The 19,437-nt window shown below is 41.9% G+C and overlaps 1 protein-coding gene across 14 annotated transcripts in view; it reads left to right on the top strand.

Moving 5' to 3' along the window:
- Positions 1-19,437, top strand: part of LOC115136133 (disks large homolog 2) — a 315,445-nt gene that overhangs the window by 236,393 nt on the left and 59,615 nt on the right. For all 14 annotated transcript variants that reach the window (XR_010464941.1, XM_065023856.1, XM_065023851.1 and 11 more), the window contains one exon: positions 7,759-7,812. Coding sequence is in view for 13 of the 14 variants with exons in the window: in XM_065023856.1 (XP_064879928.1) it covers positions 7,759-7,812 (54 nt within the window). In the remaining variant the exon portion in view is untranslated. The remainder of the gene's footprint in view (positions 1-7,758; positions 7,813-19,437) is intronic.

Below are 19,437 nucleotides of genomic sequence, written 5' to 3'. Positions count from 1 at the left end.
TTTCTAAAGCCATGACATCATTTTCTGGAATTTTCCAAGCTATTTAAAGGCACAGTCAACTTAGTGTATGTAAACTTCTGACCCACTGGAATTGTGATAGTGATTTGGGTAAGTGAAATAATATGTCTAAGCAATTGTTGGAAAAATTACTTGTGTCATGCACAAAGTAGATGTCCTACCAGACTTGTCAACAGGAAATTTGTGGAGTGGTTGAAAGAAGAGTTATTGACGCCAACCTAAGTGCATGTAAACTGACTTAAACTGTACATGCAGCTAATAAAAACATATGGAAATGTCTGCCCTAACTAAAAATACAACAAATTTCAGCATTACCGCAAAAATGGAAGTGGAAAGGGGAAAAAGGAACTTGTCTGTCGGCCCTACATTAAAGAGCATATGGTTAAAGAAAATTGATAAATAAAATAAAAATTGACAGGCGTGCCATATAGATTGCAAAATAGTTGAGAAGAGATTTTTTACAGACCGATTCCATAGCACATGGTTAATGAACCTATACGCAAAAGCTTTCAATTTAAAATATTATACAAAATTCTTACAACCAATAGAATGTCATTTATATAGGAGGATACAACCTTCACAGCTCTGCAGATTTTGCAGCGAAGAGGCAGAATCATTAGATAATTTGTTTTGGTACAGTCCATACGTAGTTTGTTTTTGGTCACAGGTCCAAGAATGGCTGAAGAATTTCAATACTTACCTGGAGCTAACCCTGCTGTCACAGTTGTTATAAAGAGGAGACCAAGGCGCAGCGTGGTAAGCGACCATAACTCTAACTAAAGAGAGACCACTGAACAAAACGAACCATGAAGCAATATGGCTAGTGCAGACCAGGCAACTAAACATAGAATAACAACCCACAAAATAACCAAGGAATATGGCTACCTAAATATGGTTCCCAATCAGAGACAACGATAAACAGCTGCCTCTGGTTGAGAACCAATCTAGGCAACCATAGACATGTAAACACCTAGACTAGTAAAACCCCTAGACATACAAAAAACCCTAGACAATACAAAAACTAAACAAACCATCCTTGTCACACCCTGACCTAACCAAATAATAAAGAAAACAAAGATAACTAAGGTCAGGGTGTGACACCTGCAGATAGCACTACTGGGCGATCTGAATGTCATAGTCAATCGATCAATAAAATAGCAATACTTTTAGCAAAAATAATGATTTTACATTTACAATCTGTATAAATGTCAAAGGAATTCTACAATTCCTATATGTGTTCATTAACCAATTCAGTTTAAATCACTGTCTGTTTCTAAGAATTTGTAAGATCCTTATTTGCATAAAATGGACAGAGACCAGTCTACCAAAATTAGCCAATAGCATTTATTCTCGAGAGTGCTGCTCATAGAACCATGTACAACAGTTTATATATCACATATGATGTCATAGGTTTTGAAATGTCTCTCCTCCTCTCGACCAGGACAAAGCAGGTTCAAAAGTTCATGCCAACTAACTAGCGCACATACCTGACACACTATATCTGGATTAACTCCTGAAGTCTCACCATAGTTTATTACCACTTAGCAGACAGTTCCAGATATGGACAACCTGGAGGGACTCTCAATTTCTGAGGCTGGTAACTCTAATGAGCTCATCCTCTGCAGCAGAGGTAACTCTGGGTCTTCCTTTCCTGTGGTGGTCCTCATGAGAGCCAGTATCATCATAGCGCTGGATGCTTTTTGCGACTGTTGTTCTTTTTTTGCTTATTTGACCTGTTCTTGCCATAATATGGACTTGGTCTTTTACCAAATAGGGCTATCCTTTGTATACCACCCCTCACAACTGATTGGCTCAAACACAAGAAATTCCACAAAATAACTTTTAACAAGGCACACCTGTTAATTGAAATTAATTCCAGGTGACTACCTCATGAAGCTGGTTGAGAGAATGCCAAGAGTATGCAAAGCTGTCATCAAGGCAAAGGGCTGAAGAAGACTTTGAAGAAACTCAAATATTGTTTAACACTTTTTTGGTTAATACATGATTCCATATGTGTTATTTTATAGTCTTGATTTCTTCACTATTATTCTACAATGTAGAAAATAGTAAAAGTCATAACTGTTCTGATTGTGTATTTACAAGTTCATTACAATTAGCTTTTTGCTTTAGCGCAATCTGTACCTGATAGAGCAGATCTAGTCTCACGTGTGGAAGCAAGCCATCTGGCGCTGAGAGACTCACTGGGATGGAGACAAGAGCAGACCCAGAAGATCTGACTGAACGGACGCACATTTGAGTGCCCCAGGACGGTCTCTTTACCTTGTGCTGTGACAATTTATGTTATGAAATCCTGCAATTTCAATGGGGCAGTTCCCCCTCATAGAAAATAGATGGCAAAACAATCCAAGCAATGTTGGCACATTCTATGCAAAGTCACTGAGTGGCAGAGAAGTACATTGCATTTGGAAATTATTCAGACCCCTTCACCTTTTCCACATTTTGATACGTTTACGTTTAAATCAACATTTTCCTCATCAATCTACACACAATACCCCATAATGACAAAGCAAAACAGTTTTTTTGAAATGTTAGCAAATTTCTTTGCCACCGCCTATGAATGTTAAAATGTGACACACTCACACACACACACACACACACACACACACACACATGCACCCTGATCTGTCTACCTGATCCAAACAATTTGCCTTTGTGAAACATCGTGGAGCTTCAGTTGATGGAAACCCAGCTAGCAATGAGAAATCGGCACAGAAGCGGCCCTCTTCCGGGGGCCGGAACTGATTGAATCGGCCTGGAATCAAAATGAATGACTGCCAAGTACATCAGACTGTTTCCGTCTACCGGAATACAGCTGACTTTGCCAGCATCTTACCAGAATGCCCCCAGAAGCGGCCCGATGCAAATTGAAATAAATGTTTTACCCGATTTAGTCATTTTAAATATTACTATTATACATTCAAATTATACCCATCCACAGATGTATTTATATATATATTATTTTTTTTAAGCCCCTTTTTTTCATGTCCAATTGTCTTGTCTCATCACTGCAACTCCTGTACAGCCTCGGGAGAGGTGAAGGTCGAAAACCTTGCGTCCTTCCGAAACACAACCCTGCCAAGTCGCACTGCTTTTTGACACAATGCATGTTTAACCCAGCAACCATGTCAGCAAGCATGCGCCTGGCCCGCCACAGGAGTCACTACAGTGCGATGGGAAAGGGACATCCCGGCCCGCCGAACCCTCCCCTAACCAGGACGACGCTGGGCCAATTGTGCGTCTCCTGATCAGTCTCCCGGTCGTGGCCGGCACGGGTATCGAACCAGCATCTGTAGCAACACAGTTTGAAACACTACGATGCAGTGTCTTAGACTGCTGCGCCACTCGGGAGGCCCCATCCACAACATTTTTAATGCTTATGTCATGGATCCCTCCGGAACATTCATTATGCACACCTGTTCCATATTCCCACTGATTAGTACTTGTATAAGTGTGCCGTTTGGTTTCTGAGGTACTCCTCGCTCTTTTGTTTTGGGATTCTACCCTGTGTGTTTTGTTACATATTTCTCTGGTCTTCATCCCCGTGCTTACACGATGTGATTTGGGGTATAATAAAAAGCCCTATTACGCATTCCTGCGCCTGTCTCCCGAATCATGGTTACCAACTTGACAGCTTAGTATTTGCCCTGCACAATGTATCAAAATACTAAAATACTACTTAGACAGGACTCTTAAATAATTTAATTTAAATGTTAATTACATTTTTGGATCACAGAAACAATGAGGAAATATGGGAAATAAATAAATGTTAATTATATAAAGCAGCCCATGTAATCATCTGATAGATAGTAGCCATAATCGGCCGAGCCCCAAGTAATACATTTGGGCCAGATAACTCACACCGGAATCGGCCCGAGCTCAATCCCCGCATCCTAGCCATAAGTAATACTGCCAAAGGCGGCCCAGACTTTGGCCACATGACGTCGACCGAGTCTGACTCTCAGCCGAGTGCCTGGACTCTCAGCCGGAATCGGCCCAGATCCACTGTGATAGCTGGGAACATCTTAAGGGTTTGACGGAATTCTTACCCGCTTCCTTTAAAAATGGCCCAAACAACGTTCTTCTATAGCATATTTTTATAGCATATTTTATTAACTGCATTGGCACTCTGGTTATTGGCAGCGGACCATCTAGACTGTTCAAACTGACAAGGAACATTGATGAATGTGAAAACGTCTTACTTTTCGTATGTTTTTAACTTCTCAGCAAATTAAAGGCCTTAGTTAGAAAGGCTAAAATACACTTAATTGGAAAGGCTATTGGGAGCTAATTGTGTAGCAATGAAATATCTTAGAATTATCTGTTCGCGGAAGACTTGCAAATATTCGTATAGTCTCACCTGGATGGAAGCTGTATCGTGAGTTATCAGTCCACTCTATTTACTTCACATGCCATAAACCGTTCTGTGGGCATTGTTTACTGTTATTATGGATTATTATTATTAGAGGCCTGCACATTTAGCGTTGTCGTGTCTTTACTATCATTAACTGAAGACTGATAGTTTTTATCGAAGATTCTCTGTAATTAGTTACAGCGCAATCAACTGATTAATCACGTAACTAATTAACTAGGAAGTCGGGGCACCAAGGAAAAATATTCAGATTACAAAGTTATCATTTCCTAAAATAACTTTTCAGATATTTTATTTGATCAATTAGTCTTCGAATTAATGAATTACTTACTTTACCTCACGTTAGTCTCATTCCAAACGTCGTAAATTGTTGGTCATCTGCACGAACCCAGTCTTCACTATGAGTCATCCATACATCAATTGTCTTAAATAATTTATTTATTTCTAACTAATAAGTCATTCACAGAAATGCATAAACAAACAAACAAACAAGGTAAATGTGGTTACATGAAATGATAGGAGAATGTGCCCTAGTGGGCTAAACCGGCATGGCGGCTTGTTAGACAAAAGGGGGAGTGGGGGTCGACTAAGAAGTCACTACAGTTAATGATTATAACAATTGAAATGCTAATCCTTTACACATGAACACTCACTCATTCGGGAACAATCGCAATCAATATATATATTTACGCTCAGTGTGTCGTCTTGATCGCTGGTGAAAAGTTTGTGTCTTTTGTAGAATTGTCCGTCTCTCTCCCTCTCTCTCTCGGTTGTGGTTAAAGGGGATAGTTCAAAGTGACATTCATTCATTTGTTATAGAAGGATGTTTTGGCGGTTGTCGTTCTTCGCGTTCAATGATACCGAATTCCTAGCTACAGACTAGTAATCAATATCAAAGACGTGTTCTTATTCTGTCAGTATCGATAGTCTAAGAGTTTAACCACGTGGTATGGTTAAAAGATTCAGCAATGGTCTACAACCTTTAGCCATCTTGTAATTGAGTTAAGCTTGGTCTGCTGATCGAAAACCCGAGTGGGTTTTTTATTGGGAATGGCAGAAAAGGCTGTCCCAGGATGTCTGACCCTAACTGGGCTCAGAGGCGGTCCTCTGATTTAGTTCAAATCAAAAGGGAATTGTATTTTTCTTCATTAAACAGTCCAAAATCATATTACACAATTATACAAACAGTATCATACTCACTCATTCATCTTATACAACAATTAGATGTAAACCTCATATCTGAGGCTATTATATAAACAGCGTTATGGTAATGTGGCCACACCGTCTCCCACGAGCTTCCCAAGTTGTGACAAACGGACCAGTTTGTAGCTGGATTCTTCACCGATCTTTTAGACTTTCTCCGGAACATGACATTTGTTCGTACCTCAAGTTCTGTGAGGTGGAAGGATTTCCTTTGTTCTCCATGAAAAACTACTCTCTATAACTGTGTGTCCATGAGGTATTCTCAGGAATTTACAACCTCTGACCACAGCAGCCTAGTTGAAGGAGGCAAGGGGGAGGCAGGGAGAGAGGATGGGCTTGCTATAACCAAAGAGGCCAACATCATGACAGCATGCATAATACTCTATGCCTTCAGAAAGTATTCACACCCCTTGACTTTTTCCACATTTTTTTGCATTTCAGCCTGAATTTTGTATTAATTCCATTTACATTTTTTTTGTCACTGGCCTACACACAATACCCCATAATGTAGAAGTGAAATTATGTTTTTTGAATTATTCACAAATTAATTTAAAAAATGAAAAGCTTGAGTCAATTAGTATTCAAACCCTTTGTATGGCAAGCCTAAATAAGTTAATGAGTAGAAATGTGCTTAACAAGTCACATAATAATTTGCATGGACTCACTCTGTGTGCAATAATAGTGGTTAACATGATTGACTGCCTTATCTCTGTACCTCACACATACAATGATCTGTACTGTCAATTTATCGAGTAGTGAATTTCAAACACAGATTCAACCACAAGACTAGGGAGGTTTTCCAATGCCTTGCAAAGAAGGGCACCTATTGGTAGATGGGTAAAAATACAAAATAAAGCAGACATTGAATATCCCTTTGAGCAGGAAGTTATTAATTACACTTTGGATGGTGAATCAATACACCCAATATTGATACAGGCATCCTCCCTAACTCGGTTCCCGGAGAGGAAGGAAACTACTCAGGGACTGCCTGTACAGAATAACATTTTTCCAAAACATGCATCCTATTTGCAACAAGGCAAAGAATATATATTGTCACATACACCAGATAGGTGCAGTTTTACAGGAGCAGCCATAGTAGTAAGGTGCACCTGGAGCAAATTAGGGTTAAGTGCCTTGCTCAAAGACACATAGACAGATTTTTCATCTTGTCGGCTTAGGTATTTGAACCAGCGACTTATCGATTACTGGCCTAACGTTTTAACCGCTAGGCTAAAATTATACTGCAAAAATGTGGCAAAACAATTCACTTTTTGTCCTGAATCCAATACAACACATTACTGAGTACCACTATTCATATTCTCAAGCATAGTGGTGACTGCATCATGTTAAGGGTATGCTTGTAATCGTTAAGGACTGGGGAGTTTTTCCGGATAAAAAAGAAATGGAATGAAGCTAAGCACAGGCAAAATCCCAGAGGAAAACCTGGTTCAGTCTGCTCTCCACCAGACACTGGGAGAAGAATTTCCCCTTCAGCAGGACAATAACCTAAAACACAAGGCCAAATCTACACTGGAGTTGCTTACCAAGAAGACAGTGAATGTTCATGAGTGGCCAAGTTACAGTTTGGACTCTAATCTGCTTGAAAATCAATGACAAGACCTGAAAATGGTCGTCCAGCAATGATCAACAACCAATTTTACAGTGCTTGAAGCATTTTGAAAAGAATAATAGGCACATATTTCACAATCCAGATGTGGAAAGCTCTTAATAGCTTACCCAGAAAGACTCAAAGCTGTAATCGCTGCCAAAGCTGCTTCTACAAAGTATCGACTCAGGTGTGTGAATACTTACGTAAATGAGTTATTTTCAATAAATTAGCAAATATTTCTAAAAACATGTTTTCACTTTGACATTATAGGGTATTGTGTGTAGATGGGGGAGAAAAAAATATTTAATCCATTTTGAATTTAGGCTGAGTCAAGGGGTATGAATAGTTTCTGAAGGCACTGTATTCTGGGACGGTTTAGCATTTGTAAGACGGCTCTTGAATTCCTCATGATACAGGGTGAAGTCACCACATGATCCAGGGGCTGTCCCCTGGATCCATTTATAGAAAGTAGGACACTAGTGGGTTTAGGCATCTCTTGCTGTTTCTTATCCTCTTCCCCACTCTCTCTCTTTTTCAGGCGAGTCCTGCTCCAATAATTGTCAACACCGACACTCTGGAGAGCGTACCTTACGTGAGTTCCTTTTTATGCTTCGCCCCATTTTTTATGTTGCATTTGATTATATTTTGGCAATTCATTTAGTTATGTTTATAAGCACAAAAAACATATATTTCCCTGTGTACTCACTTTAAGTAGTCTTTATTAGCCATATGAGAGGGGAATTATGTTTTGAGGATGGATTTGTCAAAGGACACAATGTTATATTCTTAAATATTTATCTGAAACACAATATACAGTATATGGGTAAAACAAATAAGGCCGCTGTTGTGAATTATTGATAGTTTTTATAAATAAAACACCAACACAGGACCACTGATTTGTACAGCCCAAAAGCCTGCATTTTGGTTTGGCATCAGAACTTTTCTCTTAACAGATATTTATTATTGATGCCTTCTCTTTGTTGGCACTGGGATTCTGGTGGGACGAAGTGCTTCAAAAGCCATTTGGACACAATTTGGAGTGAGATGGTAAATGAATGAGCAAGATTTAGGGTGAAAGTAAAGTAAGGTGCTGTATGAAATGTAATCTGTTGTAGTAGAGGAAGAGAATGTCATGGGAGGATGTTTTTAAACATAATTAGAAGCTATAAAGCGACTTGTTTAGTGACACGTAGCCGGTCCAGTCAGCTACACTGTATACAAACAGTAGCATCTTCTTGATGACTCTGTCCTTCAAGAAAGCTGCAGCAAATTACATTTTAACATAATGAACAGAGCAGAGAACTCATCACTGTAATGGAAGACAGTTGCATAATACAAAGCCTGGAAGAAGCATGTTATTTCCTCATGATGCTAATCACATTTTGTCCCTCGACTGTTTCCAATAAATGTCAGTAAACATCCTTGGAAATGCCACTTTGTTTCTGAATGACCTGCCAAAAGTTGTTTACTATTTCACTGCTTTGCCTCTTAGCTCATTCACTGCCTGTTCTAGACAAAAAATATTGAAGATTCCAGAAGAGCACCATTCTCAATTATATAGCCATGACTTCCATCCCCCGTGTCCACATTGTGTTTGTGACCAGATTTACTGGTCACAAGCTTGTCAGTGTTATTATTAAGCAATAAGGCACGGGAGGGGGGTGGGGGGTGGTTTATGGACAATATATCACGGCTAAGGGCTGTTCATAAGCACAGCGCAACACAGAGTATATTGGCCAGATATCACACCCCCAAGAATATTGGCCATATATCACACCCCCAAATTGCCTTATTGCTATTATAAACTGGCTGCCAATGTAATAAGAGCAGTGAAAATACATGTTTGTCATACCCGTGATATATGGTCTGATATACCACGGTTGTCAGCCAATCAGTATTAAGAGCTCGAGCCACCCAGTTTGTAATTGCATTTCACTGTTCCAAAGAAGCTGAAAGATCTGTAATAGATTGTTTTACCCATATACCTTATATTGTGATTCAGATAAATATTCAAGAATATAACATTGTGTCCATTGACAAATCCGTCCTCAAAACATAATTCCCCTCTCATATGGCTAATAAAGACTACTTCAAGTGAGTACACAGGGCGGCAGGTTAGTGGTTAGAGCGTTGGACTAGTAACCGGAAGGTTGCAAGTTCAAACCCCCGAGCTGACAAGGTACAAATCGGTTGTTTTGCCCCTGAACAGGCAGTTAACCCACTGTTCCTAGGCCGTCATTGAAAATAAGAATTTGTTCTTAACGGACTTGCCTAGTAAAATTAAAATTTAAAAAATTACTCACAGCATCAAGGTGGTCCTGTATCACTCAGTTGATATAGCATGGAGTTGCAATGGTTTTGGTTCCTGCTGGGGCCACCAATACAAAAATAATAAATGGATGCTCTACTGTAAGTCACTTAGGATAAAAGCATCTCCTAAATGGCATATATTATTATTATATTGCTATTGTTACCCATCCATCTCTAACTCGACCTAAGCCGTATCATTTCACAAACCCTGAAGTCATCAACACTCATATAGGTAATTTGAAAGAAATTATGTTTGAAGGATGCTCAATGCAAATAGGTCAAATGGTATATAATTGTACATCCAACATGAAGTATTCTGAGGTGATTCTCAGCACATAATGTTCTTCCCCTTTGTGGATACTTAAATAAGAAGAAACTGCAAAGCATACATCATCACACAGGAAGTTTCCTCCAAAGCTGCGGGGCCTGCATTCTCCGGTCACAAGTGCAGGGTAAGGAGAGGCAGAGCGGGCATCACTGAATCCTCTCTATTTCCTGTAGGCGGCAGGGCCTGGATAGCACAAGAGTGATGAATTTCCCTGGAAAACCAGGTGTTAACTCTAGATTTCCCTCTGCAGACCGTGCTTCCCTTCTCCCTCTGCAGACCGTGTTTCCCTTCTCCCTCTGCAGACCGTGTTTCCCTTCTCCCTCTGCAGCGGGTGCTTCCCTTTTCCGTCTGCAGACCATGCTTCTCTTCTCCCTCTGCAGATCGTGCTTCTTTAAAGGGGCAATTTGGCATTGGTACATCCATTTTTGGACTTTTAATGTAATACTGTATACAGACTTCATGGTCTGTTGTCCTATGTTTCATGGTCTGTTTTCTGGAATTCCTTGTTCTGTCATCCTGACTTTCGTGGTCTGTCGTCCTGAATTTCCTGGTCTATCGTCCTGACTTTCATGGTCTGTCATCCTGACTTTCATGGTCTGTCGTCCTAACTTTCATGGTCTGTTGTCCGGAATTACTCAGTCTGTCGTCTTGACTTTCATTTACATTTACATTTAAGTCATTTAGCATTTCATGGTCTGTTGTCCTGACTTTCATGGTCTATTGTCCTGAGTTCCTTGGTCTGTCGTCCTGACTTTCGTGGTCTGTCGTCCTGACTTTCATGGTCTGTTGTCCTGAGTTGCATGGTCTGTTGTCCTGAGTTCCTTGGTCTGTCATCTTGACTTTCCTGGTCTGTCGTCCTGACTTTCATGGTCTGTCGTCCTGAATGTCATGGTCTGTCATCCTGAGTTTCATGGTCTGTCGTCCTAACTTTCATGGTCTGTTGTCCGCAATTACTCAGTCTGTCGTCTTGACTTTCATGGTCTGTTGTCCTGACTTTCATGGTCTATTGTCCTGAGTTCCTTGGTCTGTCGTCCTGACTTTCGTGGTCTGTCGTCCTGAATTTACTGGTCTGTCGTCCTGACTTTCATATTCTGTTGTCTGGAATTCCTTGGTCTGTCGTCCTGACTTTCATGGTCTGTTGTCCTGAGTTGCATGGTCTGTTGTCCTGAGTTTCATGGCCTGTTGTCCTGACTTTCATGGTCTGTTGTCCTGAATTCCTTGGTCTGTTGTCCTGACTTTCATGGTCTGTCGTCTTGACTTTCATAGTCTGTTGTCCTGAGTTCTTTGGTTTTGTCATCCTGACTTTCGTGGTCTGTCGTCCTGAATTTCATGGTCTGTCGTCCTGACGTACATGGGCTGTAGTTCTGACTTTCATGGTCTGTCGTCCACACTTTCATGGTCTGTCGTCTTGACTTTCATAGTCTGTTGTCCTGAATTCCTTGGTCTGTTGTCCTGAGTTGCATGGTCTGTTGTCCTGAGTTTCATGGCCTGTTGTCCTGACTTTCATGGTCGGTCATCCTGACTTTCATGGTCGGTCATCCTGACTTTCATGGTCTGTCGTCCTGAATTTCCTGGTCTGTTGTTCTGACTTTCATGGTCTGTCGTCCTGAATTTCCTGGTCTGTCGTCCTGAATGTCATGGTCTGTTGTCCGGAATTACTTAGTCTGTCGTCTTGACTTTCATGGTCTGTCGTCCTGACTTTCATGGTCTGTTGTCCTGAGTTCCTTGGTCTGTCGTCCTGAGTTTCATGGCCTGTTATCCTGACTTTCATGGTTGGTCATCCTGACTTTCATGGCCTGTTGTTCTGACTTTCATGGTCTGCGTCCTAACTTTCATGGCCAGTTGTTTTCAGTTTCATGGAATAGTGTCCTGACTTTCATGGCCAGTTGTTCTGAGTTTCATGGTCTGTTGTCCTGAGTTTCATGGTCTGTCGTCCTGACTTTCATGTTCTGTCATCCTGACTTTCATGGTCTGTCGTCCTGACTTTCATGGTCTGTTGTCCTGAGTTGCATGGTCTGTTGTCTTGAGTTCCTTTGTCTGTCGTCTTGACTTTCATGGTCTGTCGTCCTGACTTTCATGGTCTGTTGTCCTGAGTTCCTTGATCTGTCGTCCTGACTTTCGTGTTCTGTCGTCCTAAATTTCCTGGTCCATCGTCCTGAATGTCATGGTCTGTCGTCCTGAAATTCCTGGTCTGTCGTACTGACTTTCATATTCTGTTGTCTGGAATTCCTTGGTCTGTCATCCTGACTTTCATGGTATGTTGTCCTGAGTTGCATGGTCTGTTGTCCTGAGTTCATTGGTCTCCCGTCCTGACTTTCGTGGTCTGTCGTCCTGACTTTCGTGGTCTGTCGTCTTGACTTTCATAGTCTGTTGTCCTGAGTTCTTTGGTTTTGTCATCCTGACTTTCGTGGTCTGTCGTCCTGAATTTCATGGTCTGTCGTCCTGACGTACATGGGCTGTAGTTCTGACTTTCATGGTCTGTCGTCCACACTTTCATGGTCTGTCGTCCTGAAATTCCTGGTCTGTCGTACTGACTTTCATATTCTGTTGTCTGGAATTCCTTGGTCTGTCATCCTGACTTTCATGGTATGTTGTCCTGAGTTGCATGGTATGTTGTCCTGAGTTCATTGGTCTCCCGTCCTGACTTTCGTGGTCTGTCGTCCTGACTTTCGTGGTCTGTCGTCCTGACTTTCGTGGTCTGTCGTCCTGAATTTCATGGTCTGTCATCCTGAATTTTATGGTCTGTCGTCAAGAATTTCATGGTCTATGAGCCTGACTTTCATGGTCTGTTGTCCTGACTCTCCTGATCTGTTGTCCTGAGTTTCATGGCCTGTTGTCCTAACTTTCATGGCCAGTTGTCCTCAGTTTCATGGAATAGTGTCCTGACTTTCATGGTCTGTTGTCCTGAGTTCCATGGGCTGTCGTCATGAGTTTCATGGTCTGTTGTCCGGAATTACTCAGTTTGCCGTCTTGACTTTCACGGTCTGTTGTCCTGACTTTCATGGTCTGTCGTCCTGACTTTCATGGTCTGTTGTCCCGAGTTCCTTGGTCTGTTGTCCCGAGTTCCGTGGTCTGTCGTCCTGAATTTCCTGGTCTGTCGTCTTGAATGTCATGGTCTGTCGTCCTGAGTTTCATGGTCTGTCATCCTGACTTTCATGGTCTGTCATCCTAACTTTCTTGGTCTGCTGTCCGGAATTACTCAGTCTGTCGTCTTGACTTTCATGGTCTGTCGTCCTGACTTTCATGGTCTGTTGTCCTGAGTTGCATGGTCTGTTGTCTTGAGTTCCTTTGTCTATCGTCTTGACTTTCATGGTCTGTCGTCCTGACTTTCGTGGTCTGTCGTCCTGAATTTCCTGGTCTGTCGTCATGAATGTTATGGTCTGGCGTCTTGAATTTCCTGGTCTGTCGTACTGACTTTCATATTCTGTCGTCTGGAATTCCTTGGTCTGTCATCCTGACTTTCATGGCCAGGTGTTCTGAGTTTCATGGTCTGTTGTCCTGAGTTTCATGGACTGTTGTCCTGAGTTTCATGGTCTGTTGTCCTGAGTTTCATGGTCTGTCATCCTGACTTTCATGGTCTGTCGTCCTAACTTTCATGGTCTGTTGTCCGGAATTACTCAGTCTGTAATCTTGACTTTCATGGTCTGTCGTCCTGACTTTCATGGTCTGTTGTCCTGAGTTGCATGGTCTGTTGTCCTGAGTTCCTTGGTCTGTCGTCCTGACTTTCGTGTTCTGTCGTCCTAAATTTCCTGGTCCATCGTCCTCAATGTCATGGTCTGTCGTCCTGATTTTCCTGGTCTGTCGTACTGACTTTCATATTCTGTTGTCTGGAATTCCTTGGTCTGTCATCCTGACTTTCATGGTCTGTTGTCCTGACTTTCATGGTCTGTGGTCCTGAGTTGCATGGTCCGTTGTCCTGAGTTCATTGGTCTCCCGTCCTGACTTTCGTGGTCTGACGTCCTGACTTTCGTGGTCTGACGTCCTGACTTTCGTGGTCTGACGTCCTGACTTTCGTGGTCTGTCGTCCTGAATTTCATGGTCTATGATTCTGACTTTCATAGTCTGTTGTCCTGACTCTCCTGATCTGTTGTCCTGAGTTTCATGGCCTTTTGTCCTGACTTTCATGACCAGTTGTCCTCAGTTTCATGTTCTGTTGTCCTGACTTTCATGGTCTGTCATCCTGACTTTCATGGCCTGTTGTCCTGACTTTCATGGTCTGTTGTCCTGACTTTCATGGCCAGTTGTCCTCAGTTTCATGGAATAGTGTCCTGACTTCCATGGCCAGTTGTTCTGAGTTTCATGGTCTGTTGTCCGGAATTACTCAGTTTGCCGTCTTGACTTTCATGGTCCGTCGTCCTGACTTTCATGGTCTGTTGTCCTGACTTTCATGGTCTTGTCCTGACTTTCATGGCCAGTTGTCCTGACTTTCATGGCCAGTTGTCCTCAGTTTCATGGAATAGTGTCCTGACTTTCATGGCCAGTTGTTCTGAGTTTCATGGTCTGTTGTCCTGAGTTTCATGGTCTGTCGTCTTGAGTTCCTTTGTCTGTCGTCTTGACTTTCATGGTCTGTCGTCCTGACTTTCGTGGTCTGTTGTCCTGAATGTCCTGGTCTGTCGTCCTGAATGTCACGGTCTGTCGTCCTGAATTTCCTGGTCTGTCGTACTGACTTTCATATTCTGTCGTCTGGAATTCCTTGGTCTGTCATCCTGACTTTCATGGTCTGTTGTCCTGAGTTGCATGGTCTGTTGTCCTGAGTTCATTGGTCTGCCGTCCTGACTTTCATGGTCTGTTGTCCTGACTTTTGTGGTCTGTCGTCCTGAATTTCATGGTCTGTCATCCTGAATTTTATGGTCTGTTGTCCTGAATTTCATGGTCTATGATCCTGACTTTCATAGTCTGTTGTCCTGACTCTCCTGATCTGTTGTCCTGAGTTTCATGGCCTGTTGTCCTCAGTTTCATGTTCTGTTGTCCTGACTTTCATGGTCTGTCATCCCGACTTTCATGGCCTATTGTCCTGACTTTCATGGTCTGTTGTCCTGACTTTCATGGCCAGTTGTCCTCAGTTTCATGGAATAGTGTCCTGACTTTCATGGCCAGTTGTTCTGAGTTTCATGGTCTGTTGTCCTGAGTTTCATGGTCTGTCGTCCTGAGTTTCATGGTCTGTTGTCCGGAATTACTCAGTTTGCCGTCTTGACTTTCATGGTCCGTCGTCCTGACTTTCATGGTCTGTCGTCCTGACTTTCGTGGTCTGTCGTCCTGAATGTCCTGGTCTGTCGTCCTGAATGTCACGGTCTGTCGTCCTGAATTTCCTGGTCTGTCGTACTGACTTTCATATTCTGTCGTCTGGAATTCCTTGGTCTGTCATCCTGACTTCCATGGTCTGTTGTCCTGACTTTCATGGTCTGTTGTCCTGAGTTGCATGGTCTGTTGTCCTGAGTTCATTGGTCTGCCGTCCTGACTTTCGTGGTCTGTCGTCCTGACTTTTGTGGTCTGTCGTCCTGAATTTCATGGTCTATGATCCTGACTTTCATAGTCTGTTGTCCTGACTCTCCTGATCTGTTGTCCTGAGTTTCATGGCCTGTTGTCCTGACTTTCATGACCAGTTGTCCTCAGTTTCATGTTCTGTTGTCCTGACTTTCATGGTCTGTCATCCCGACTTTCATGGCCTGTTGTCCTGACTTTCATGGTCTGTTGTCCTGACTTTCATGGCCAGTTGTCCTCAGTTTCATGGAATAGTGTCCTGACTTTCATGGCCAGTTGTTCTGAGTTTCATGGTCTGTTTTCCTGAGTTTCATGGTCTGTCGTCCGGAATTACTCAGTTTGCCGTCTTGACTTTCATGGTCCGTCGTCCTGACTTTCATGGTCTGTTGTCCTGAGTTGCATGGTTTGTTGTCTTGAGGTCCTTTGTCTGTCGTCCTGAGTTTCATGGTCTGTCGTCCTGACTTTCATGGTCTGTTGTCCCGAGTTCTTTGGTCTGTCGTCCTGAATTTCCTGGTCTGTCGTCCTGAATGTCATGGTCTGTCGTCCTGAATTTCATGGTCTGTCATCCTTAATTTCATGGTCTGTCATCCTGACTTTCATGGTCTGTCGTCCTAACTTTCATGGTCTGTTGTCTGGAATTACTCAGTCTGTCGTCTTGACCTTCATGGTCTGTCGCCCTGACTTTAATTGTCTGTTGTCCTGAGTTGCATGGTCTCTTGTCTTAAATTCCTTAGTCTGTCGTCTTGACTTTCATGGTCTGTCTTCCTGAGTTTCATGGTCTGTCATCCTGACTTTCATGGTCTGTCATTCTGACTTTCATGGTCTGTCATTCTGACTTTCATGGTCTGTTGTCCTGAGTTTCATGGTCAGTTGTCCTGAGTTTCATGGTCAGTTGTCCTCAGTTTCATGGTCTGTTGTCTTGAGTTTCATGTTCTGTTGTCCTCAGTTTCATGTTCTTTTGTCCTCAGTTTCATGTTCTGTTGTCCTGAGTTTCATGTTCTGTTGTCCTGAGTTTCATGTTCTGTTGTCTTGAGTTTCATGTTCTGTTGTCCTCAGTTTCATGTTCTTTTGTCCTCAGTTTCATGTTCTGCTGTCCTGAGTGTTGAAGAATCAGTTGGACCTTGTGTGTGCTTCATGCTTACCAGTATACGGTGTCCATATTAGGACAGCCTCAGTCTCAGCACAAGCCACAACTCAGACAAAGGTCTCATTACTAAAACAAAGACTGAACACCAGCTGGGAGAGCTAGCACAGTGTTTCTTGACTTATGAAGGTACTAGACTGTTGATACAGTGCCATGTTTTATACAATGTGTATGCATTTTTTCAATTAAGTTATATTGTATCTCTCTACGCACAAGGGTTCTGCCCATATGACACATGAAATAATATGTGGGTGAACCTTTTGTCAGAAATGGCTTTGACAGACAAATTCATTTATCCTATTATTTGTTTGATGTGTTTTTAGGAAAAGACCGCCCTCGATGTGACAGCCCTTGATGCAATTAAATTGAATTAATGAATTTGTGTTAGCAGCTTGTCTATGCGAATGTACGTGTGTAGGAATGTATGAAACTGCATGAATCCCTCTACTATGAAAGATTACATAAAAAAATATTTCAATAATATGATTTTTTTCACCTGAGGACTAAACCGAGTCGTGTGTTCCTCATCAATATGCAGTGATAGCTTTTTTTCAAACATTTCAGAAGAAAGTATGGGCACATCCTCAATTTGAACTGCATTCACACCAACCTTAACAATGGAAGTAGAGCAGGCTCTTATTTGTCTCGCCTCACATTTTCAATGAAAGTTAATCTAACAATTGCTTATAAAATTTGAATAAGTCTCATAACTCCTTTCGAGGTAAGAAAACAATTCGAATGAGGTTAACATTTTGTGAAACTATCCCCCTCTCCTCTCCTTCATCTGCACTGAGGTAAAATGACTAAAACAAAAGCGAGTTCTTGGTACATAACACCAGCATCCTCTCAATGCTCCTGTGTTTTCAGATCCGTGCAGATGAAGGAGAGAAGGCATTCCCTGTTGTCCTTTGTGTTAGCTGCTTTAGGAAAATGAATTCTTTAAAGGTCAATCTGCAGTTCAAACAACGTCACAAGGCTTTTCTATTCTCTATTTTGGTTAGGCCAGGGTGTGACTAGGGTGGGCGTTCTGTTCTTTTTTCTATGTTTTTGTTTTTCTTTGTTTTTGGCCGGGTATGGTTCTCAATCAGGGACAGCTGTCTGTCGTTGTCTCTGATTGAGAACCATACTTACGCAGCCTGTTTTCCCACTATGGGTTGTGGGTATTTATTTTCTGTTTAGTGTTTTTGTTGCACCTTACCAAACTGTTCGTTTGTCAGTTTGTTGTTTTTGTTCAGTATTCATCTTTATTAAAATTATTATGAATACGTACCACGCTGCACTTTGGTCCTCTTCTCCTTCTCCCGATGACAATCGTTACAAACTATTATAGTTTACCAAAATGACTGTTCTGATAAACCACTGTTTTGATAAACGGTAATTGAACTCCACAGGTATGCTGGCCCATGTTGAGTCAAAATTTTCCCACAGTTGTGTCAAGTTGGTTGGATGTCCTTTGGGTGATGGACCATGCTTGATAAACAAGGGAAACGGTTGAGCGTGAAAATCTCTGCAGCGTTGCGGTTCTTAACACACTCAAACCGGTGTGCCTGGCACCTACTACCATACCCTTTTCAGAAGCACTTCAATCTTTTGTCTTGACCATTCCCCCTCTGAATGGCATACATACACCATCCATGTCTTACAGTTTTTTTTGATTGCTTAAGCACGATTTCAAAACAGGGCCCGTGTTTTCAAAACACTACACACAATTAGCACAACCACACACCCAATTAGCAAACCACTACAGATCCTTTGCAAAATTAAACACTCTTGTAAAAACTATACACTTCTTTTTAAAAACCACACTTTGTTACCATATGAAACACACACGTTTCACATTACTATACTCTGTTTGCACGAGTTACACTCTGCTGTGATAAACCTAAAACACTTTTAGCACTTCTACTTCCATATGATTAGAGTAGGCTACTATCAACAAAGTACAAATATAATGTACATTCACCAAACACTACAGAAGACCAATGTTGCAGACTGAAGAAACTCATTTATTTCTCAACACGCCCAAAATGTTGACATGGAGATTCATAATACTGTAACCAAACGTCACTTTACATATTGTAAGTTTAAAAAATAAATAAATAACTAAACATTGTCTCTTCGCCTAGCTGGATCTGGCCAGAGAATTTCATCAACATCGCAGGCAATGTTGTCATTAGCAAGACACCTTGGAAAGAAACGTCTTGAATGACGAATCCATCCTTGCATTGCTGCTACCTCCATCTGGTCACAGGCCTCCTCCATGGCTTGGATGAGGGATACCTCAGCCTGGAGATGGAGATCATATACCTTCCACCGCCATACCGAGAAAAACTCTTCTATAGGGTTGAGGAATGGAGAGTATGGTGGAAGATATAGGACGGTGAAATGTGGATGTTGCTGAAACCAGTTCTGAACCAGAGCAGAGCGGTGGAAAGACACATTGTCCCAGACAACAATGTATTGCATATGATCGATTTGATTTGCTGCTGTTATGTTGTGCAATTGGTCCAAGAATGTAAGTATGAGTGCTGTGTTGTAAGGGCCCATATGGGCATGGCTTTGGAGGACCCCATTCTGTGTAATGGCTGCACAGTGTTATATTACCCCCACGTTGCCCTGGGACATTGACTATAGCCCTGTGGCCAATGATGTTTCTTCCCCTCCTTCGTGTTCTCGTCAGGTTGAACCCAGCCTCATCTACGTAAATGAACTCATGCTGGATCTCCTCTCCATCCATTCGTAAAACTCTCTGAAAAACAGTGTCAGGCAAAATTGTGTAGTTCAGTGTAGATCTAGTATACATATTACAGTACAGTAAAAGATTATGAGACAGTTTGCAAGATCACACTGCTAAAGTGAATACATACCTCTGCATAATCATGCCGCAGTCGTTTCACCCTTCAGAATTGCGCTCGAAAGGCACTCGATAAATTTGCTTCATTTGAATATGTTTT

Source organism: Oncorhynchus nerka, linkage group LG10 (genome assembly GCF_034236695.1).
Source record: "Oncorhynchus nerka isolate Pitt River linkage group LG10, Oner_Uvic_2.0, whole genome shotgun sequence".
Lineage (NCBI taxonomy): Eukaryota > Metazoa > Chordata > Actinopteri > Salmoniformes > Salmonidae > Oncorhynchus > Oncorhynchus nerka.
The sequence above is the reverse complement of the archived record's forward strand: the minus strand, read 5'-3'. Positions and strand labels throughout refer to the sequence as shown.